This window comes from Lagenorhynchus albirostris, chromosome 11, assembly GCF_949774975.1.
Source record: "Lagenorhynchus albirostris chromosome 11, mLagAlb1.1, whole genome shotgun sequence".
NCBI lineage: Eukaryota > Metazoa > Chordata > Mammalia > Artiodactyla > Delphinidae > Lagenorhynchus > Lagenorhynchus albirostris.
In genome coordinates this window covers 21,539,013-21,563,546 of record NC_083105.1, presented here as the reverse complement: position 1 = coordinate 21,563,546, position 24,534 = coordinate 21,539,013, and the positions used below count along the sequence as shown (strand labels likewise).

Here is a 24,534-nt window from a genome sequence, read left to right as displayed (position 1 = left end):
TGGTTGGAGCATTTAATCCATTCACATTTAAGTTAATTATTGATATGTCTGTCCCTATTACCATTTTCTTAATTGTTACGTGTTTGTTTTTCTAGGTCCTTTTCTTCTCTTATGTTTCCCACTTAGGGAAGATCCTTTAGCATTTTTTGCAGAGCTCATTTGATGGTACTGAATTCTCTTACCTGTTGCTTGTCTGTAAAGCTGTTGATTTCTCCATCGAATCTGAATGAGATCCTTACCAGGTAGAGTAATCTTGCTTGTAGGTTCTTCCCTTTCATCACTTTAAATATATTATGCCACTCCCTTCTGGCTTATAAAGTTTCTGCTGAGAAATCAGGTCTTAACCTTATGGGAGTTCCCTTGTATGTTATTTGTCATTTTTCCCTTGCTGCTTTCAATAAGTTTTCATTATCTTTAATTTTTCCTAGTTTGATTACTCTGTGTCTCGGTGTGTTTCTCTTTGGGTTCATCCTGTATGGGACTCTGTGCGCTTTCTGGACTTGGGTGGCTATTTCCTTTCCCATGTTAGGGAAGTTTTCAACTACAATGTCTTCAAATATTTTCTCTGGTCCTTTCTCTCTCTCTTCTCCTTCTGGGACACCTATAATGAGAATGTTGTTGCGTTTAATGTTGTCCCAGAGGTCTCTTAGGCTGTCTTCATTTCTTTTCATTCTTTTTTCTTTATTCTGTTCTGCAGCAGTGAATTCCACCATTCTGTCTTCCAGGTCACTTATCCGTTCTTCTGCCTCAGTTATTCTGCTATTGATTCCTTCTAGTGTAGTTTTCATTTCAGTTATTGTATAGTTCATCTCTGTTTGTTTGTTCTTTAATTCTTCTACGTCTTTGTTAAACATTTCTTGCATTTTCTCAATCTTTGCCTCCATTCTTTTTCCGAGGTCCTGGATCGTCTTCACTCTCATTATTCTGAATTCTTTTTCTGGAAGTTTGCCTATCTCCACTTCATTCAGTTGTTTTTCTCGGGTTTTATCTTGTTCCTTCCTCTGGTACACAGCCCTCTGCCTTTTCATCTTGTCTGTCTTTCTGTGAATGTGGGTTTTGTTCCACAGGCTGCAGGATTGTAGTTCTTCTTGCTTCTGCTGTCTGCCCTCTGGTGGATGAGGCTATCTAAGAGGCTTGTGCAAGTTTCCTGATGGGAGGGACTGGTGGTGGGTCTAAATTTTTTTTATTTCACGTTACCATTTTTTTTTTTCTGTTTAGGCAGTTACATGTTATGGACGAAACACATGTGATTAATCAAGTGAAAGAAGATGTATGCTATGTGTCTCAGGATTTTTATAGAGACATGGATATTGCCAAGTATGTATAATGGTAACCTAAGAACTAGAAAGTTGATTCTTGGGTAATGTTACACATAGTTAAAATATTTTATAAGTCTATGTTTTGTTTTCCAGGTTGAAAGGAGAAGAAAATACAGTAATGGTAGACTATGTTTTGCCTGACTTTAGTACAATTAAAAAGGGCTTTTGTAAGGTAATTTTTAAAACTTTATTTTATATTGGCGTATAGTTGATTTACAGTGTTGTGTTAATTTCAGGTGTACACCAAAGTGATTCAGTTATACATATATCTATTCTCTTTCAGATCCCTTCCCATATAGGTTATTACAGAGTATTAAGTAGAGTTCCCTGTGCTGTACAGTAGGTTCTTGTTGATTATCTATTTTATATATAATAGTGTATGTTAATCCCAACCTCCTAATTTATCCCTCCCCCCACCTTTCCCCTTTGGTAACCATAAGTTTGTTTTCTAAGTCTGTGATGTAAGGTAATTTAAAAAATACTCAATGATATTTCTTCAAGTGACCACCTCAGTCAGGTTTGAACAGCATCCAGCTGGGATGGGTGGAGTCTCACAGAGTTGTTGATGACTGCCTTCCTGCCTGGTGGCCATTTCTTTAGGCACCAGTGTATGAATTATTAGTTAATATCTCTACTAAAGTTATTTAGAAAAAGAACTATCTGCCATGATAGCACATGGGACAAATCTGGAGATTAACAGTATCATTACCTATATTATGGTTTACCCTTTTGTGTTTCATTAAGAATTAGTTTAAGTCCAGTTAGAAGTAGGTTATTTGTTGTGAATATTACTGGCACAGCTGACCCAAGGCTCTGCTATCAGATTGTAGTTGAAAACAGCAAAATCCAGTGCACTTTCAAAGTGTTGAGAAGAGTTTATCTTGGATGTGAAAACAAAGTAATTTCTCCCTATCTTTGAGCAGCTCAGGTAAATTATCAGTTCTGTGGTTGGGTAAATGTGAAGTTTGCCCTTCTAGTTACTGGCTTGGTGAGGAATGGTAGGAAGTTAAAAATCTTTGGTCAGAAACTTAAGCACAAGGAGATATTTTCTCAAGGGGACATGTATGGTAATGTTCATTGTAGTATACATTAAAAGAGTGAGAAATTGGGAAGAGCCTAGGTAGCCATTAATGGTAGAAAATAGATAAATTTTGATATATTCATATTATAAAATAAGCAGTGAAAATGAAGTAGAGCTACATGATCATCATGGATAAGTCTCAGAAATGTGTTTCTGTCTAAAACATGATGATGTCTAAAAGCCAGTTTTCGAAGGACGTATACCATTTCAGGCTATTCAGAATAATTATTATGTTTAGGAATTTATAAATATGAAGTAAAAGTATATAAACTATGTATGTGAATGATAACACCAAATTTAAAGGGGGAGTGTTATATCTGTGAAGTTACATTAAAATGGTTGATGGATATATGGGGTTTTTTCTTTTTTTAAAAAAATTATTTATTTTTTGGCTGTGTTTCATCTTCGTTGCTTGCACAGGCTTTCTCTAGTTGCAGTGAGCGAGTGCTACTCTTCGTTGTGGCGCATGGGCTACTCATTGCAGTGGCTTCTCTTTTTGCGGAGCACGGGCTCGCGGAGCACGGGCTCCAGGCGCATGAGCTTCAGTAGTTGTGGCACATGGGCTCAATAGTTGTGGCTTGCATGCTCTAGAGCGCAGGCTCAGTAGTTGTGGCGCACGGGCTTAGTTGCTCTGCGGCATGTGGGATCTTCCTGGAGCAGGGCTCGAACCCGTGTCCCCTGCATTAGTAGGCAGACTCTTAACCACTGCGCCACCAGGGAAATCCAGATATATGGGTTTTATATAATTATTTATACTTGTTTTTATGCCTGAAATTAAAAAAATTTGGTGGCCAGATTATTGAGGTGAAATACACATCAGAATTCAGAGAAGGCTACCCAGGTCCTCATAAAATCAAAATCATCCTGTAATGTCCTTAGAAACATATCCTTGCGGAAGGACCAAAGCCAGCTTTTAGAAGTGGGAATTGTGACAGATTATGGGATCATGTTGTCTGGCATGAACTGGGGAGAGAAACTGGAAGCCCATGTCCCACTTAGGATATGCAAGGTGTATTTTTTTCTTTACAAGACAGGGAAAACTGCCCCAAATATATAGATACCAAGCCACTTTCTCATTAGGCACGTTTGATCATCCTCATTTATTATAGCTGATTAAAACAGTCCAGTGATATAAAACACCTTGTGGAGAATTTATAGCACTCTGGACTCATGGTGGTAAAGTAATCCATATTTCTACAGGGATGGACCCCGAGTAAAGTCTCAGTAATTCCCAGTTCCTCCAAACCTGACTAAAAATCACCTGGGTCACTTGAAGAACAATTGGTATCCATGTTCTCAGTCCCTGTCCCTGGAAATGCTTAGTGCCTAAGTTTGAAAACTTAAACTTAATCTCTAAAAAAGAAAAAAATTTCTTCCAGGTGATTGGACTATCAGCTATGTTTGGAAATCTTTCTCTTTTTTAAAATGTAGTTCTCGCTTGCCCTGCAAATGAGAACTTACCAGTTTATTGGACATTATCTGCTGAACTCCGCTAGCTTCCTTCCCAAATCATAAGCCTTGATTTCTCAATCCTACACCTTACATAGTGAGCTAGTAGAGTCATGGTTGTTCCCCCAGTTGATTATTGTTTTACTCATCAGCTTTGGAGAAAAAAGGCAGAAGCCACATTGTATTGTTTGCAGCTCTTTTATTGGCCTTTGGCCTGTGATCAGAATCTTGTTAATGACGGCACTTCACTAATTGAGTATAGACTCCCTGTTACTTGTACACTTTAACATCAGTTGAGTGGACATAGTCAGTTGGACTGAACTTTTTTTTTTGGACTGAACTTTTACCAGATGATGGAATGTTACATCAAATATTTATTTCAGAAATAATGGATTAACCTTTACTTTGTCAATTAATGTTAACATTTTTACCATAATACATGTTAAATTGTGTACATCTTAATAATTTTTAAGGTTTAGAAATGGTTATATTTTGTATATGTTAGGATTACTCCTAAAATGTATTTTTTAAATTTAATACTTGATTAACTTGTTTTCATCATTGCCTGACAATCAGAATCTTTGATGAGGGCTGTTAAATACTTATGAAACTAGAAAAACAATACTGCATAAGATGAAAGAGAATTATACTTGTTTGAGAGCCTTTATACTTAGGATATTGTTAAACTCGGACCTTGATAGTTTATTCAAGAATATTTTTAAATACTTAGGAAAAACTTACAACCTTGATTTTCTAGTACTGATGACAGTAACAATAATAATAAGGTCTGTAATATTGTTACTGATTACAACCGATAGAAATTCCAGTTTTATTTTTTAACAGAAAGAGGATGCTTACGAAAGTGTAATGAATGCTTTACTGACCTAAATTGAGAAAATTGTCCTCATAGTTAACTGTTATCACTTTCTGCAGAGCCATTGTAGTTTAAACATTTCTTTCATGGTACCAGAATGAAATTTATGAGGGCTGTACAGTAATCATGACTTGCATTGACTAAAATAGCAACTCCCAGCAGCCTTTATAAATTCCTTCATTTGTCTATGTCTAAAACAAAAATCTTTTTGAAATTGTACTCTTAGAAACAGAAAATACTTGTAGTTCCAGATTATATATTAACGATTAGTGGCTTTAGAGCTAACATTCAGCAAGGATATCTAGTTCTGGCTTTTCCCCCAGTTAGATATTTGGCCCTGGGTCAGTCACATGATCTTCTTCTGTAAAATCAGGGCTGTGGATTAGATAACTTCTAATGTTTTGTCAAATTAAATTCTCCAAGTTTCTCCAAGTCTGTATCTGTCTCAAGTTATTTTGAGTGTTGACAATATGAGTTATATCCTATACACTCAAGCCAATATCATTTTTAAATGAATTTGTAAATTTATAGGAAGTATTTTCCATTCTGCCTGAGAAGGAAGAATACTTTATCTGTGAAGAAATAATATTCTTCTCTTTGCTAGTGCAACCATAGTTTAATCGGATTGAAAGTGATGTGTAGCTTTCCTTGTTCTTCGTAGGGTATTGTGAATTTTGTGTAATTTTTAGGATATTTTTATTTAAAAATAATGTTTCAAGGGACTTCCCTGGTAGTCCAGTGGTTAAGAATCCATGCTTCCAGTGCAGGGGTTGCAGGTTTGATCAACTGGTCTGGTAACTAAGATCCCACATGCTGTATGACGTGGCCAAAAAAATTAAAAAAAAAAAAGAAAGTTTCAAGCATGGAATTTCCAAATGATAGAAATCAGAATCATTCATATCCAGGTTAAGAGAGGCAATGTAGTAGGAGGAATATATTGCGTGTGCTCAAGTTATTAGTTGAATGATCTTGAGCAAGTCATGTAACCTTGCCTAGCGCAATTGCATCATTAGTAAAAGGAAAATATATCTACCTTACAGGGTTATATGAGAATTCAGTATGATAATGTATGTAAAATGCCTAAAACAAACACCACATTGTTGACTGGCATGCTATACTGGGTAGTGGATATGTGATGGCGAACAGTGTAGATGATGAAGGATAATACAGGGTGATAGTAAGAATACTAGAGGGATCTTTTATTTGGGAGTCAGAAGAAGCCTCTCTGAGGAAGCTGAAACCTGAACAGAGAGTAGATGACTAATTATATTAAGGAATAGTTTTTATATACTTTACTCTTTAACAATAAATTATTAATATTTCTTTTCATATATTTTAAGTATTTTTATATTTATATAGAGGATTGGGATATACTCTGTTACAGGTGGAAAATTGCATATACGAGTCAAATGAAGTTAATGTCTTTAACAATCTAGAAAAGCTGATGAGTCTTAGTGCAATTGAGAGGGACCATTATTTTAATGATGTAGAATGCTGTAGAAGGAGATTATTTTTTTCTGGCCCCTTCAGGAGCACAGCTCACAGAGTGGGTGGGTTAACAGAAAATAAATAGCAAAAGAATTTCAGTGATAAAGTCCATGTATTTGCTTAAATCATTTTGGAAACTGTTTTTTGAATAGAGATTGAATAAATAATAAAGAAATTTAATGATGTAGGCTTTTTGCACAAGGGAAAGGGGAAATCCTAATAGAATAAAACCATAATGCCCAATAAAAATCTAAGGCAACGCCAGGGGAGTGAAAGTAGATAGTGCTGGAAACATAAGGTACAGTGTTTTTTATTTAGAGTATGTTCTTTGTTCTTTAAAAACTGGAATCACTCTGTTCTTAGATTATGAAGTTCCTTCTCCTCTATTCTCCTTTTCTTTCTTTCTGTTTTAAAATGTGTGGAATAAAGCCAGATCATCTTTGGGGGAATAGCTATATTAAGAGTCAGTAGTTATTTATTTGTGTGGTTAGGCAACAGCAGAGAAGATCACATTTTTCTAACTTTTGAGAATCCTGAAACTTCCAAGAACATGGTTAATATATTGGTATTACATATTACTAAATGTTATTAGTGATGTGAGCTAGATAACATAACTTAAACTTTTCATCTTATTTTTCTTTAAGCCAAGAGAAGAAATGGTGTTAAGTGGAAAATATAAATCTGGGGAACAAATTCTTCGTCTGGCCAATGAGAGATTTGCTGTTCCAGAAATACTCTTTAATCCTTCTGATATAGGAATTCAAGAAATGGGAATTCCAGAAGCTATTGTCTATTCAATTCAGAACTTACCTGAAGGTGCATAAATAATGAGGAATAATGATATTTTTTAAAAATCATAAGCTCTGTGAACCCTAGAGAAGTCATCTGTTTCTTCTAAATAATTTGAGCAAATGGCTACTTTATTTGCAGAGATTTCCAGATCTAACTTGAATAATTCTTTATTGTACTTTATTTTACTTGAATAATTCTTTATTGATCCTAGATTGTAAATTTGATATAGGAAGAGTAATTATGGTCTGCTTAAATTTTAAGAACTTCATCTCTTTATAAGTATTAAATTGCTATATCCATTTTAAAAGTTTTAATTTAAGCCAAGTTTGCACAGAGTAGAAATTTATAATTTAACAATTTAATGGGTTTTAGCTGTTGATGAGACTGGTTTATTCCTTCTGTTACATTTTGATTAATATACAGGAAGTTAGTTTTAATGAGATTGAAGTATAGTGCTTCACAGTGATTTCTGGGTTCTCCTGAAGCATGATTTAACTAAATAATGTTCTAAAGTTTTGGAGTACCTTTATAGCTTAAAAATGTCTTCCTAGTTCATAAGGAACAGTGTAGGCATTGGAGAAAATCTTGCCTATGCAGTGTCCTTTCCTCCCATTAAAAAAGAAAAAAAGTCAGATAATGCCATCACCTTAATATAGTTATTTCACAACTAATTTCACATTAATATTTCATATTGATTTCTCATTTTATCTAAAGTTGCAGTCATGAGATATACAACATTTTGTACTACACTGTTTTAATGTTGTGTTGTAAGACTCAATATTAACGTAGCAGTACTCTGTCCCTGTTTTGTGAACAGAAGCATTAGGTGGGATGGCCAGTACCTATCAATTCCTGACAAATTTCCCAGTGGTGCTTGGTAGCCCTTTAAGATTGACTAACCATGTGGCACTTAATATTTGCTATCATGTAACTTTAATGAGTGTAGAACATAAGATCCTTTCTTTAAATATTATTATAGATTGAGTATTTTTCACTATCAATTGTAAGTGTTGCACAATAAGAATGTGTGTCTCAGTGAGATAACATGGAAACTTGGGTTTTCAAGTTTAAAATGTTATGAGGGACCTCCTTTTCATCTTTACACTAGCTAACAGTCTCAGCCTACATAAAGACCTCCTCCATTTTAGGGGAGAACAATTTTAATTTTCAAATGTCTGCTACTAGAATTTTACTCATTTATGTATAGCTTACATGTATATGTAATAAGTTGCTAGTAGTTCAACCCCTTCACCTTAGCCTTTCTTTTAAAGAACTGTGAGGTCATATTTCTGTTTAATATGTTTATTTGTATAAATGATAACCTCATTATAAAATCTTATAAGTTATAATTTATATGGTTATAAAAAACTATATGGTTTCCCAACCAGTAACTTTCATCCCCAATTGCTTTTACCTAATCTCTCATCCCCATTTCTCCAGAAAGATAAGTAAACAGATATTCTAATGCCTTTTTTCTTTCTCCTATTTTTCTCTTTTAAAAGAAATGCAGCCGCATTTTTTTAAGAACATTGTTTTGACGGGAGGAAATTCCCTTTTCCCGGGATTTAGGGATCGGGTTTACTCGGAAGTTCGATGTCTCACTCCAACAGATTATGATGTTTCTGTTGTGCTGCCTGAAAAGTAAGTGTTGGCTTATATAGAAACAAATCATGGAAGTTAGTTTACAGATAAAGAGGTCTGTAGGCAGACTTGAGTTTAAAGCCTGGTTCTACTGGGTTGCCAGGTTAATTTCACCTTTGGGATGCTCATTTTTCTTTTCTCAAAAAATGAAATGATATAGCTGCTGGACAGTCATCGACAGGAAGACACTGGAACTCACCAAAAAAGATACCCCACATCCAAAGACAAAGGAGAAGCCAAAATGAGACAGTAGAGGGGCGCAATCACAGTAAAATCAAATCCCATAACTGCTAGGTGGGTGACTCACAGACTGGAGGACACTTATACAACAGAAGTCCACTCACTGGAGTGAAGGTTCTGAGCCCCACGTCAGGCTTCCCAACCTGGGGGCCTGGCGGTGGGAGGAGGAATTCCTAGAGAATCAGACTTTGAAGGCTAGCGGGATTTGATTGCAGGACTTCGACAGGACTGTGGGAAACAGAGACTCCACTTTTGGAGGGCACACACAAAGTAGTGTGTGCATTGGGACCCAGGGGAAGGAGCAGTGACCCCAGGGAAGACTGAACCAGACCTACCTGCTAGTGTTGGAGGGTCACCTGCAGAGGTGGGGGGTGGCTGTGGCTCACTGTGGGGACAAGGATACTGGCAGCAGAAGTTCTCGGAAGTACTCCTTGGCGTGAGCCCTCCCAGAGTCTGCCATTAGCCCCACCAAAGAGCCCAGGTAGGCTCCAGTGTTGGGTTGCCTCAGGCCAAACAACCAACAGGGAGGGAACCCAGCCCCACCCATCAACAGTCAAACGGATTAAAGTTTTACTGAGCTCTGCCCACCAGAGCAAGAGTCAGCTCTAGCCACCACCGGTCCCTCCCATCAGGAAACTTGCACAAGCCTCTTATATAGCCTCATCCACCAGAGGGCAAACAGCAGAAGCAAGAACTACAATCCTACAATCTTCTTGCAGAAGCAAGAAACTACAATCCTGCAGCCTGTGGAACAAAACCCACATTCACAGAAAGACAGACAAGATGAAAAGGCAGAGGGCTATGTACCAGAGGAAGGAACAAGATAAAGCCCCAGAAAAACAACTAACTGAAGTGGAGATAGGCAAACTTCCAGAAAAAGAATTCAGAATAATGAGAGTGAAGACGATCCAGGACCTCGGAAAAAGAATGGAGGCAAAGATTGAGAAAATGCAAGAAATGTTTAACAAAGACGTAGAAGAATTAAAGAACAAACAAACAGAGATGAACGATACAATAACTGAAATGAAAACTACACTAGAAGGAATCAATAGCATAATAACTGAGGCAGAAGAACGGATAAATGACCTGGAAGACAGAATGGTGGAATTCACTGCTGCAGAACAGAATAAAGAAAAAAGAATGAAAAGAAATGAAGACAGCCTAAGAAGCCTCTGAGACAACATTAAACGCAACAACATTTGCATTATAGGTGTCCCAGAAGGAGAAGAGAGAGAGAAAGGACCAGAGAAAATATTTGAAGAGATTATAGTGAAAAACATCCCTAACATGGGAAAGGAAATAGCCACCCAAGTCCAGGAAGCGTAGCGAGTCCCAGGCAAGATAAACCCAGGAAGAAACACGGAGACACATAGTAATCAAATTGGCAAAAATTAAAGGCAAAGAAAATTTATTGAAAGCAGCAAGGGAAAAATGACAACATACAAGGGAACTCCCATAAGGTTAAGACCTGATTTCTCAGCAGAAACTCTACAAGCCAGAAGGGACTGGCATGATATATTTAAAGTGATGAAAGGGAAGAAACTACAACCAAGATTACTCTACCTGGCAAGGATCTCATTCAGATTCGATGGAGAAATCAAAAGCTTTACAGTCAAGCAAAGCTAAGAGAATTCAGCACCACCAAACCAGCTCTAAAACAAATGCTAAAGGAACTTCTCTAAGTGTGAAACACAAGAGAAGAAATGGACCTACAAAAACAAACCCAAAAGAAATAAGAAAATGGTCATAGGAACATACATATTGATAATTACCTTGAACGTGAATGGATTAAATGCTCCAACCAAAAGACACAGGCTTGCTGAATGCATACAAAACCAAGACCCATCTATATGCTGTCTACAAGAGACCCACTGCAGACCTAGGGACACATACAGACTGAAAGTGAGGGGATGGAAAAAGATATTCCATGCAAATGGAAATCAAAAGAAAGCTGGAATAGCAATACTCAGATCAGATAAAATAGACTCTAAAATAAAGAATGTTACAAGAGACAAGGAAGGACACTACATAATGATCAAGGGATCAATCCAGGAAGAAGATATAACAATTATAAATATATATGCCCTCCACATAGGAGCACCTCACATAAGACAACTGCTAACAGTTATAAAAGGAAATTGACAGTATCACAATCATAGTGGGGGACTTTAACACCTCACTTACACCAATGGACAGATCATCCAAAATGAAAATAAATAAGGAAACAGAACCTTTAAATGACACAATAGTCCAGATAGATTTAATTGATATTTATGGGACACTCCATCCAAAGACAGCAGATTACACTTTCTCCTCAAGTGCGCACGGAACATTGTCCAAGACAGATCACATCTTGGGTCCCAAATCAAGCCTCAGTAAATTTAAGAAAATTGAAATCATATCAAGCATCTTTTCCATCACAACACTATGAGATTAGAAATGAATTACAGGGAAAAAAACGTAAAAGACACAAACACATGGAGGGTAAACAATACGTTACTAAATGACCAGGAGATCACTGAAGAAATTAAAGAGGAAATCAAAAAATACCTAGGGACAAATGACCATGAAAACACGATGATGCAAAACCTATGGAATGCAGCAAAAGCAGTTCTAAGAGGGAAGTTTATAACTATACAAGCCTACCTCAAGAAACAAGAAAAATCTCAAATAAACAATCTAACCTTACACCCACAGGAACTAGGGAAAGAAGAACAAACAAAACCCAAAGTTAGCAGAAGGAAGAAAATCATAAAGGTCAGAGCAGAAATAAATGAAATAGAAACAAAGAAAACAATAGCAAACATCAATAAAACTAAAACCTGGTTCTTTGAGAAGATAAACAAAACTGATAAACCATTAGCCAGACTCATCAAGAAAAAGAGGGAGAGGACTCAAATCAATAAAATTAGAAATGAAAAAGGAGAAGTTACAACAGACACCACAGAAATACAAAGCATCCTAAGAGACTACTGTAAGCAACTCTATGCCAATAAAATGGACAACCTGGAAGAAATGAACAAATTCTTACAAAGGTATAACCTTCAAAGCTTGAACCAGGAAGAAATAGAAAACATAAACAGACCAATCACAAGCAATGAAATTGAAACTGTGATTAAAACTCTTCCAATAAACAAAAGTCCAGGACCAGATGGCTTCACAGGTGAATCCTATCAAACATTTAGAGAAGAGCTAACACCCATCCTTCTCAAACTCTTCCAAAACATTGCAGAGGAAGGAACACTCCCAAACTCATTCTATGAGGCCACCATCACCCTGATACCAAAACCAAACAAAGATACTACAAAAAAAGAAAATTACAGACCAATATCACTGAGGAATATAGATGCAAAAATCCTCAACAAAATACTAGCAAACAGAATCCAACAACACATTAAAAGGATCATACACCATGATCAAGTGTGATTTATCCAGGGATGCAAGGATTCTTCAATATACACAAATCAATCAATGTGATACATCATATTAACAAATTGAAGAAGAAAAACCATATGATCACCTCAATAGATGCAGAAAAAGCTTTTGACAAAATTCTACACCCATTTATGGTAAAAACTCTCCAGAGAGTGGGCATAGAGGGACCCTACCTCAACATAATAAATGCCATATACGACAAACCCACAGCAAACATCATTCTCAATGGTGTAAAACTGAAAGCATTTCCTCTAAGATCAGGAACAAGACAAGGATGTCCACTCTCACCCCTGTTATTTAACATAGTTTTGGAAGTCCTAGCCACGGCAATCAGAGAAGAAAAAGAAATAAAAGGAATACAAATTGGAAAAGAAGAAGTAAAACTGTCACTGTTTGCATATGACATGATACCATACATAGAGAATCCTAAAGATGCCACCAAGAAACTACTAGAGCTAATCAATGAATTTGGTGAAGTTGCAGGATACAAAATTAATGCACAGTGCATTCCTATGCACTAATGATGAAAAATCTGAAAGAGAAATTAAGGAAACACTCTGATTTGCCATTGCAAGAAAAAGAATAAAATACCTAGGAATAAACCTACCTAGGGAGACAAAAGACCTGTATGCAGAAAACTATAAGATACTGATGAAAGAAATTAAAGATGATACCAACAAATGGAGAGATATACCATGTTCTTGGATTGGAAGAATCAATATTGTGAAAATGACTGTACTACCCACAGCAATCTGCAAGTTCAATGCAATCCCTATCAAATTACCAGTGGCATTTTTTACAGAGCTAGAAGAAAAAATTCTTAAAATTTGTATGGAGACACGAAAGACCCCGAATAGCCAAAGCAGTCTTGAGTGAACAAAGCGGAGCTGGAGGAATCAGACTCCCTGACTGCAGACTGTACTGCAAAGCTACAGTAATCGAGACAACATGGTATTGGCAGAAAAACAGAAATATAGATCAATGGAACAAGATAGAAAGCCCAGAGATAAACCCACGCACCTATGGTCAACTAATCTATGACAAAGGAGGCAATGATATACAATGGAGAAAAGACAGTCTCTTTAATAATTGGTGCTGGGAAGACTGGACAGCTGCATGTAAAAGAATAATATTAGAACGCTCCCTAACACCATACACAAATATAAACAGAAAATGGATTAGAGACCTAAATGTAAGACTGGACACTGTAAAACTCTTAGAGGAAAACATAGGAAGAACACTCTTTGACATAAATCATAGTAAGATCTTTTTTGATCCACCTCCTAGAGTAATGGAAATAAAAAGAAAAATAAACAATGGGACCTAATGAAACTTCAAAGCTTTTGCACAGCAATGGAAACCATAAACAAGATGAAAAGACAGCCCTCAGAATGGGAGAAAATATTTGCAAACGAAGCAACCAACAAAGGATTAATATCCCAAATAATAAACAGCTCATGCAGCTCAATATTAAATAAACAACCCAATCCAAAAATGGGCAGAAGACCTAAGCAGACATTTCTCCAAAGAAGACATACAGATGGCCAAGAAACACATGAAAAGCTGCTCAACATCACTAATTATTAGAGAAATGCAAATCAAAACTACAATGAGGTATCACTTCACACCAGGTAGAATAGGCATCATCAGAAAATCTGCAAACAATAGATGCTGGAGAGGGTGTGGAGAAAAGGGAACCCTCTTGCACTGTTGGTGGGAATGTCAATTGATACAGCCACTATGGAAAACAGTATGAACGTTCCTTAAAAAACTAAAAATAGTACTACCATACCACCCAGCAATCCCACTCCTGGGCATATACCCAGAGAAAACCATAATTCAAAAGGACACATGCACCCCAGTTTTCATTGCAGCACTATTTAAAATAGCCAGGTCATGGAAGCAACCTAAATGCCCATCGACAGACGAATGGCTAAAGAAGATTTGGTACATATATACAGTGGAATATTACTCAGCCATAAAAAGGAATGAAATTGGATCATTTGTTGAGACGTGGGTGGATCTAGAGACTGTCATACAGAGTGAAGTAAGTCAGAAAGCGAAAAACAGTATTGTATATTAACGCATGCATGTGGAAGCTAGAAAAATGGTACAGATGAACCGGTTTGCAGGGCAGAAGTTGAGACACAGAGAAGAAACGTATGGACACCAAGGGGGGGAAGCCGTGCGGGGGTGAGGATGGTGGTGTGATGAATTGGGCGATTGGGATTGACATGTATACACTGATGTGTATAAAACTGATGAGTAATAAGAACTTGCTGTATAAAAAATTAAATTAAATTAAAAAAAAGAAATGAAAACTTTACTTTCAGTGGATGAAAGGGGATGAAGTATGTGAAGTAGCATCCATTATTGTTGGTACATAATGGGTGCTCAGTTAATGTAAGATCACTTCCCTATAGTGAATCAGTCATCATTACTTGGAGATTTTTTACAGGCAAATCACTTAGGTTATTTATTCGATTTGGGACTTCCGTCGTGGAGCAGTGGTTAAGAATCCACCTGCCAATGCAGGGGACACGTGTTCAAGCCCTGGTACAGGCAGATCCCACATGCCGCGGAGCAACTAAGCCTGTGCGTCACAACTACTGAGCCTGGGCTCTAGAGCCCGTGAACTGCAACTACTGAGCCCGAGTGCCACAACTACTGAAGCCTGTGCGTCTGGAGCCTGTGCTCTGCAACAGGAGAAGCCACCGCAATGAGAAGCCCGTGCACAGCAATGAAGAGTAGCCCCCGCTCGCTGCAGCTAGAGAAAGCCCACACACAGCGATGATGACCCAACGCATCCAAAAAGAAATAAAAAATAAAATAAATTTTAAAAACTTTATCTATTTGATTTATCTGAGATATGCCATTTCTTGAGAGTTTCTATGAAGAATAGAAATCTGAGAATTTAACCAAGATAAATTATGTCAATTGGTAAGTTGTTTTGGAATGTTTTAAAATAATTTAAAATACTTAAACTTTTACATTTAAGTAATCATTTTTTTTATAATTCAAAACTTTTATATGTACCCCCTATCCTGTTTTATGAGAAAAAGCAGATAATTAAGGTATAATTTTAGAGCTGTAAGAAAGGCTTATAGATCATCCTCTTCTGTGTACTTATTTGTAAATAAACAAGGGCTCATGAGTTAGCAAAGGTCTTATGATAAGTTAATAGCAGTAACCAGACTAAAATTCAGTTCTCTTTATCTGGAGGCAGAAGTTCTCACCAAATCTTTGTCTAAATAATCCCCCGTCACTGCTCCACTGTTTTAAGCGGCAGAGTTGCAAACAAGACCCCACATACCTGATTTTTAATTTTAGAGGTTTGTTTCAAAGCTAAAGAAGAATTTTTCAAAATCAATAGCAGTTAATAGAAGACCCTCATCAGATCACTTAATTTTATAGCTATCAGATAAAAGAATAAATTATCATTAGATATTGGAATGATTTTTATCAGCATTAATGTTCATATACGCTTTAGAATATGAAGCATATTGGATTTTTATCCTGCATTTTAAGTGTAAGTCATGCGTACATTACAGCCCAAGGGATCTATAGAAATAGTTTTTATTCTTTTATTCATCAAATCTTTATTGCACATCTGATTTTATAGATAGATATATATTTAGGTTTTTTTTAAGGTTAGGAAATGTAATATAGTAAGGAAAATACTTTTCTTTATCATTTTTCATATTTAAAACTGAATTGGGGGAGAGGAAGAGTAGAAGTAGAATTACACAAATTCAACCAATTACACAGAATTACAACCAATTAACTTGGTTGTACATAAAATTAAACTAAAAGTTTGATGTGCTCTAATTTTGCTTATTGTCCATGTCCTACCATGTAGCAAGTTTATCATGCACTGTGGTTTTTAAATGTCTCATTTATTAGAGGCAACAAAGTATAGGAGCAAAAGCACAGACTGTGTGAAAACAGTTCCGAGTTGAATCCTAGTTTCAGTCTTAACCTCTCTGAACCTCATTTTCCAAATCTATAAAGTGGGAGTTATAATATCTATTTCATTGGTTGCTGGGTGAATTGATTTGATGACATATCTTTGCCATGTACAAAAGTTAGACTTAGTTATTACAGTGTTTTTATTTTTATGCATTTTTTGTATTTTGCTTGTATTCTTGTTTTTTATTAGAGGTAGAAGGTCCATAAATTCAGGGCACAGGGAAAATAAAAAGAACACTTACTTGTAGTGGTGACCAACTTTCCTTTCCAAGTTTGCTTTACTCCTATGAAGTTTATGCTTATTTTCACACTTTAAATGATTTTCTGTTAAATCAGGTTGGGTAGAGATTGCCACATTTTAGTTACTAATTAACGTTTCTGGCATTTCAGTTCTGTAAAATCATCTGGGTTCACTTATTTTACCTTTATTTTTAGCCCTATTACTTATGCCTGGGAAGGTGGAAAATTGATATCGGAGAATGATGATTTTGAAGATATGGTGGTAACAAGAGAAGATTATGAAGAAAATGGACATAGCATCTGTGAAGAGAAATTTGATATTTAAGAAACGTTTCTGAAAGTTTTGACTGTGACAAAGGTTTAATTTTCAATGTTCCTTTTAAAGGAAGTTAAGGACCTGTGTTAACTTTCATCCTAAGATAAGATAACATCTTGAACTTATGTAAATACTTTGATCCATGGCTGATTTTCAAAGGTTTCTTACCTAGGTTAGTAAGTAAACTGTAACTCAGCCCAAATTTTCATTTAGGAGCTAGACTTACTATAACAATGCTTATGCTGTTTCCGAGACTAAGTTATCTTTCATTAGAAGATGAAAGAGTGAGTGTATTTTAAGTTTAATTCTTTATAGCTAAAAGCACAAACTTAACTGTCTCACTGGTCAGGTTTCCTTAGAAGGTAGTTTTGTGTGACTGACTAGGAATTGGCCAGAGTATTTTCAGGCTGATATGATTTCTCTCTTTCTTCTAGAGCTAAGTATTTTATCTTTTAATTGTCATTTTTATTTGTATATACTAAAGTTAGAAAAACTAATCTATGTGTATGTAATGTTTATTTTTTACTTAGCCTAAGTTTGAAAGGATGAAGACCAAAGCCAATTTATTAAAGTGTTTTTGGTCAGTACTGTGTTGCAGAAATGTATTATTTCACTCATAAAAACACTATACCATTTTTTAGGATGAAATTCTTGTGTCATTGGGCTCATGAATCAAATTCCTGCCAATCTCTTTACCTTAGCTTGGATCATGTGCCTACCCCACGGCTTCAGGGATTTTAACAGCCCTACTAAGATAGCCTAGAGTGAAAGAAGGTAGTTTCCCAAAGGAAAATTAAGGTGAAGAGACAGATGCTGGGCAGGGTGAAAGAGCTGTCCACTACAATTATATTTGGATTATATGGACAGCGACTTAATGATTTTTTGACTTTACAATGGTGTGAACGCAATATGCACTCATTAGAAACTGTTCTTCAAATTTTGCACTTTAATATTTTCCTGGGCTAGCGATATTTGGTATGTTTCTCTCTTGTGATGCTGGGCAGCGGCAGTGAGCCACAGGTCCCAGTCAGGGTAAACAACCAATATGCTTACAACCATTCTGTACCCACCAACCATTCTGTTTTTCACTTTCAGCACAATATTCAATAAATTATGAAATATTCCACACTTAATTATAAAATAGGCTTTGTGTTTGATGATTTTGCCCAACTCTAGGCTAATGTAAATATTCTGAGCGTGTATAAGGTAGGCTAGACTAAGCAAGCTATGGTGTTTGGTAGGTGAGGTGTAGTAAATGCATTTTTGACTTAATCAAAGAAGATCTGTATTAGTTAGGGCCTGGTCAGTCCTTCCTAGACCTAGGCTAGTTACATTACTTGTTATCATTGCAGAGTTGCAAATTGATTGTGTTTGTGTGATACCCAGGTACTAGCATATAATCTGTGGAGAGTGTAGCAAAAAGATGCTGGTGGCATAAAAGAAGTTTTTGCAACCATACAGTGTAACAGTGTAACTGTGCTAGAATTTCAGGGTGATGCAGTTAGAGTTATAAAGGTAAGTCACCATTTAAAGGGCTTTCCTTGACTTACCAGGACCTCATCTTGCAGGCAGAATACTATCATCAACAACCAAGATGTTTTTCGTATGAGGAACCGGGGCATTCCTCAAAGCTGCATTTCCAAAACATGCCCTAGCTTGATGTTTCCCATTTTGTTCTGCTGAGAATAATGTGTGTGTCACATGCTTACTACAGTACACTAATTTCTGTTCACGGTGTAGGTCTCATAGTGCTCATTTTTGAGACACTAAAAATTCATTTCTGAAATTAATGAACATAGATGCTAATCGTTTATCTCTAGCCTTGAAGCTCCCATCAGTTTTAACACCTGCCTAATTTTGAAACTTTATTGCTAGAGATAATGTTTTAATATTATACAGTAAGTTGACTTCAAAGAGAACATTGAACATTCTCCCTAAATAATAACAAGGTTATCTATTTTTGAAAGATGTTAAAGATCCTGATTTGAGATTCACTAGAAGTATTGAGCGAGAACTTAGCCACATTAGAGTTTATAATTTTGTGCTGCAAATTGCATGCATGGAAACAGTGTTCTAGCATTGGCCATGCATAATATACACCTTAAGACAGTAGAGGATTAGGGTTCACATCAATGACTAATCAAGATAGGATAATTCTCTCCAACACTTTTCTATCTTGGTTTTGAATTTTTTAATTAATTTTAATTGATTGGCTTGACGTGGCAAACTGATCATGTGCACCTACTTTACCTGTCCGAAATCCCTTTAAACAATTTCTAGTGGAGGAATGCACAGGGAACACTTACTTCAGTGCTTTTTGTGATATATTATGTCTCAAGCTGGGTTGGTGGGCACATGGGTATTCATTATATTAGAATCTTTATTGTGTGCATGAAATAGTTCATATTATATTTTGATAGTAGAGTAAATCCTTAAGTGGACTCTAGGAAATAAAAAGGGTGGCACTGATGAACAAATGTGGAAGAATTCCTAAAAGATGGAAAACAAATGGGATTAGGTTGTTAGAGAAACAAGAAAACCTATGTGCCACATCAGGGCAGGAGGAAACTACTAGAGACGTAAGAGCAATTCCAGAGACGTTTTAATTCAGGACAAATAGAGGAGATCATGGATTAGACAGTGGAAGAATGAATTGGAAACACTGAGCGCGACTCCCTTTTTTTTGTTGGGGGGGCGCTGTGCTGCCTGGATTGCAAGATCTTAGTTCCCCTACCAGTGATCCAACCCCGGGACCCTGTGTTCCGCAACGGGAGAGGCCACAACAGTGAGAGGCCCACGTACCGGGGAAAAAAAAAAAAAAAAAAAGGATGACCCCTTGGGGGACTTCCTTGGCAGTCCAGTGGTAGGACTCGGTGCTTTCACTGTAGTGGCCTGGGTTCAAGCCGGGAATTAAGATCCTGCAAGCTGTGTGGTGTGGCCAAAAAAAAAAAAGTCCCCTTATGGAATAAAATTTAAAAAATTTTTATAAATAACATTCTGTAAGAGATTGGTGAGGCAGTTGCATTTATTGCAACAAGAATAGGTTGCTGTACAGGGAACTATATTCAATATCCTGTGATAAACCATAATGAAAAAGAATATATATGTGTAACTGAGTCACTTTGCTGTAGAGCAGTAATTAACACAACATTGTAATTCAACTATACTTCAAAAATAGGTTGCTATAACAGGCTCCAGACGCGCAGGCTCAGCGGCCATGGCTCACGGGCCTAGCCGCTCCGCAGCATGTGGGATCTTCCCGGACTGGGGCACAAACCCGTGTACCCTGCATCGGCAGGTGGACTCTCAACCACTGCGCCACCAGGGAAGCCCCGAACCTATGTACTTTTATTCCAGTTTGCTGAAGAGTGCACAGTCCTGGAGGAACGTGACAGGTTAAGGAGAATGACGTAATCGTAATAAACTGGGGAAAACTCAGCAAGGTCTGTTTGTTTAGATTCTTCTTGGCCTCCCTTTGTCTTTGGAGCTAAGGATACTCCTTTCCTCTGGGTATAAGGAGGGCATCTCTCATATGAGGGTTTTATGGCCAGTTTCAGGGAGGAAGGACAAGGGGGAAGTAGGTCAGAGTGATCCTCCTGCTTCTGCATTTTCTCAAGCCCTTTCAGCTTAAAATATTCAATATGTCAGGTGCCATATTTTGGGGTAGTGTGTCCTGAGCCCTATCAGAAGCATGTGCAAAACATGGACAAAGAATTTCATGAACATGAGCAGTGTTTTTTCACTGCTCTGTGAGCTGTCTTAGCATGTACAGTCAACCAATCAACCAAGCCTCTCCCTAGGCTGATCTACAGATGGGGACGCCTTAGCCTCCAGACACACGAAAGCACCTCTCAATCAGGGTAACCTTTGAAATCCTAAAGCCCATTAATATTAGGGGTTTGCCTATTTTCACTATAAACACAGCTTCACTTAAACACACCTATGGTGACACCTGGTATTACACTGCCTCTGAAAACTTAAAATCCTACACCTAACTCTCTATTCAGAATCTATTGTCCTTCAAATAATAATACAATAATAACTTACGGGACTTCCCTGGTGGTGCAGTGGTTAAGAATCCACCTGCCAATGCAGGGGACACGAGTTCGAGCCCTCATCCAGGAAGATCCCACATGCCGCGGAGCAACTAAGCCCATGTGCCACAACTAGTGAGCCTGCGCTCTAGGGCCTGCGAGCCACAACTACTGAAGCCTGGGCACCTAGAGCCCGTGCTCTGCAACAAGAGGAGCCACCGCAATGAGAAGCCCGCGCACTGCAACGAAGAGTAGCCCCTGCTCACCACAACTAGAGAAAGACCGCGCGCAGCAACAAAGACCCAACCCAGCCAAAAGTAAGATAAATAAATTTATATTAAAAAAAATAGCTTACAATGAGTGCTTACCATGTGTCAAGCTTTTTGTACTTTTTCTCATTATATCTTCAATGTTCTAAGGTGTAAGTGTGTAGGTATTATTATTAACAGCCCTGCCTTATCGATAAAGAAACAGAAGCTTGGACCACATGGCTAGCTAGGATCTGAACCTGGGATTGTCCCACTCCCAGGGTTTGGGGTCCCTATACTATGCCATACTGCCTTTAGCTCTGTCACAACTCTCGTCAATCTCAGAGTGATGTGCCATTTTTCTTTGTTCATCATCTCTTTTTTCCCATCCTGAGTCAGACACATATCTGATCATCTGAACCACTTTCTCACTAATTTGTGTCCTCAATTTTCTTGCACTCCAATCTTTCTGCAACACCTGACAAAGCAAAATTTCAGCCCTTAATCAATGCTTGAATCCACCTTTTACACTTGAACATTCAAGTATATAAGTGCTGCTGAGAAAATTACTGTCCAAATTGGCATCACTAAAATTTATAATCTACTTCATCTGGATCCTCAGAATTACTCATCAGTCCATTTATTTGTCTTTTCTCAACTGCTTTTCCCATTCCCTGTCTACTTCAAACTATTCCTTTTTTCTCATGTCATCCATTCAATGGTCCCCCTACAACTCCTCAGACAACAGGGTCTCCTCCTCCTACTTTGTCAAGGAAAATGGATTCATCATTTAATGATCTCCTTCAACTTTCTACCTTGGACCTACATATTTATTTATATCCATACACACTATCAACTTTACTCGTCATATCCCTCCCCTGTTCAAGGCAAACCCTTGGTCCTGTGCCCTTGAAGACATTTCCTCCTGCCTCCTCCAGGGCCTGGCTCCATCAGTAATCTCTTTTGACCTCTCAGCGGGTCATTATGCTCAAATCTCTGGCTTGATTTAGCATCGCCCCCGTTATTCCCAGCTTCTCTCTTCCCTTATCATAGATCCACTCTTTTTTTTTTTTTTTTTTTTTTTTGCGGTATGTGGGCCTCTCACTGCTGTGGCCTCTCCCGCTGCAGAGCACAGGCTCCGGACGTGCAGGCTCAGCGGCCATGGCTCACGGGCCCAGCCGCTCCGCAGCATGTGGGATCCTCCCAGACCGGGCCACGAACCCGCGTCCCCTGCATCGGCAGGCGGACTCTCAATCACTGCGCCACCAGGGAAGCCCCATAGATCCACTCTTAATCTCTCACCCATTCATTCCTTTTCATCCTACTTGCAACCTGGCTTTTGCCTCTCAAGCTACTAAATCAGCTCTCACTAATTGGCTCCAGAGAGTCCGGAGCAGTCCTGATCTGCTGCCGCATGCAATCCTCCTCTTTAAAATGTTACATTTCCTTGGCTTTACGAGCACGACTTCACCTCATTCCCCTTCTAACATTCCTTCTCTGTCTCAGTCATAGGTTCCTCTTTACTCACCCCTTGATGATTAGTGTTCTTTAATGTTTTATCCTGGACCTCTTATATTGCTCAACATACTCTAAATGACCTCAATTTCCACATGCTCCCAGATATTTAGTTTTAGTTCATATCTTTCCCCTGAACTTCAAAATTGCACATCCAGCTGCTCTGCTGAAAATATCAACCAGAATGTCCCACACATATCTTAAATCAAAAGGTCAAAACAGATTCAATCATTTCCCTACACATGTTCCTCTCCTCTGTTTTTCTGTCTGAATTGGTGGCAGTCACCTCACCTGGAAACTTGAGAATTATCTTTGAGTCCCCTTTCTCTCGGACCCCCAGATGCAATCAAGTGTTGCCACTTCTACCTCCTAAATATTTCTCAAACCTGTCCCCTCCTCTCCATCCCTCTTGTCTCTGCTACAGTACAGGCCTGCATGATTTCTCACTTGCACCATTGTAGTAGTCTCCTAAGAACTCTGCTTCCAGTCCCCCTGGCCAACCCATTCTCCAAACTGCTGCTAAGCACTATCTAAAATATAAATCTAGCCGTATCACTTTTTAAAAAATAAAAAATGCCTCCCCAGCTGCCTGGTGAATTCCTTGGCTGCTAAATGAGGCCCTTCAAGATCTGACATCTATTTCTCTAGTTTCAATTCCTGCCACCGCTCAGCTGTAATTTCTAGCCTGTACCTATTTTTGCTCACAATGTTCCTCCTGTCCAGAATATCTTCCCCTTCTCCACTCCTCTGGTTTAGCTTGCATCTAGTTCTTTAAGACTCCTACTAGGTATCATCTCCACAAGCCTAGCCTGATGCCCTCAAACTAGGTCAGGTAATCCTCCTCCTCTAGTCTTCTATAACCTCCTCTGGCTTGAACATATCCCTCTTATATTTTATTATGATTGATTTATAAATGGTTGTCTCTCTCATACTTCAGTTCTTTCACTGAATTAATTTACTCAACAACTATCTATTGATATCTGTAACTACTAAGTGCCAGGTGCTTTTAACATGGAACATAAACTTACTGCAAGCAGGGGCATTATCTTATACATCTTGTATTTTGCGGTGCTTATACAAAGTCTGGCACAGAGTAGATCTTCAAAATGTTTAGTGAATAACTGAATGGATGGATGGATGAATATTTGATATCAGGAACATTTTAAATCAAGATATGAATTTCAAGTAATCAATTCAAGCATGCAGAAAAGAGCATACAACACAAAACACAGAGGCAATTAAAAAATTCAATTAAGTTGTATACTGATATCATCTGACAATTTTACTGAATAAGGGATAAACTTCAAGAAGAGACGAGAGTTAAGCTATTTAGGGGAAAATATTATCAGATAACTCTTCAGTTCCCAAGTGCTTATAGCACACGGCACAATGCAAAGCACTTATATTCATTATCTCCCTTTAAAGCATATTGTTGAATAAATGTTGGATGGAAATAAATGTTAAAATGCCTACAATTCCTCCATTTTCCTCAAAGCCAAAACTAATGAAAAATTGAATGTGAAAAGCTAATATAGTATGGCAGCCAAATGAAGTTTATCTTGAAATTAGTCAGATGAGATCTAATTAATCTAAAAAGATTCCAGATGTTAGGTTCTGAATACTTCGTTAGTATCTGTTTAACAGCATCAAACAGACAGGATGCATGTGGCAACAGACCTGTGGCCATATGCCCTATGTTCAAAGAAGGGAATGGGAGGAAATGGCATCTATTAGCTGAGAAATTCCAAATAATCCTTGCAAATAAATGTATGCCCTACTCTATGAATACTTTTCTAGAAATTAGTAATGCCTTAGAAAACTTTTTTTTTTTTTTTGCGGTACGCGGGCCTCTCACTGTTGTGGCCTCTCCCGTTGCGCAGCACAGGCTCCGGA

At 37.7% G+C, this 24,534-nt stretch overlaps 1 protein-coding gene across 2 annotated transcripts in view; it reads left to right on the top strand.

The window, feature by feature from the left end:
* ACTR6 (actin related protein 6) overlaps nt 1-17,985 on the top strand; it is a 32,143-nt gene extending 14,158 nt beyond the window's left edge. For both annotated transcript variants that reach the window (XM_060164652.1, XM_060164651.1), the window contains 5 exons: nt 1,219-1,317; nt 1,413-1,491; nt 6,856-7,027; nt 8,506-8,644; nt 16,724-17,985. In XM_060164652.1, coding sequence (XP_060020635.1) covers nt 1,219-1,317; nt 1,413-1,491; nt 6,856-7,027; nt 8,506-8,644; nt 16,724-16,853 — 619 coding nt within the window. In that variant the 3' untranslated portion in view covers nt 16,854-17,985. The remainder of the gene's footprint in view (nt 1-1,218; nt 1,318-1,412; nt 1,492-6,855; nt 7,028-8,505; nt 8,645-16,723) is intronic.
* The last annotated feature ends 6,549 nt before the right edge of the window (nt 17,986-24,534 follow it).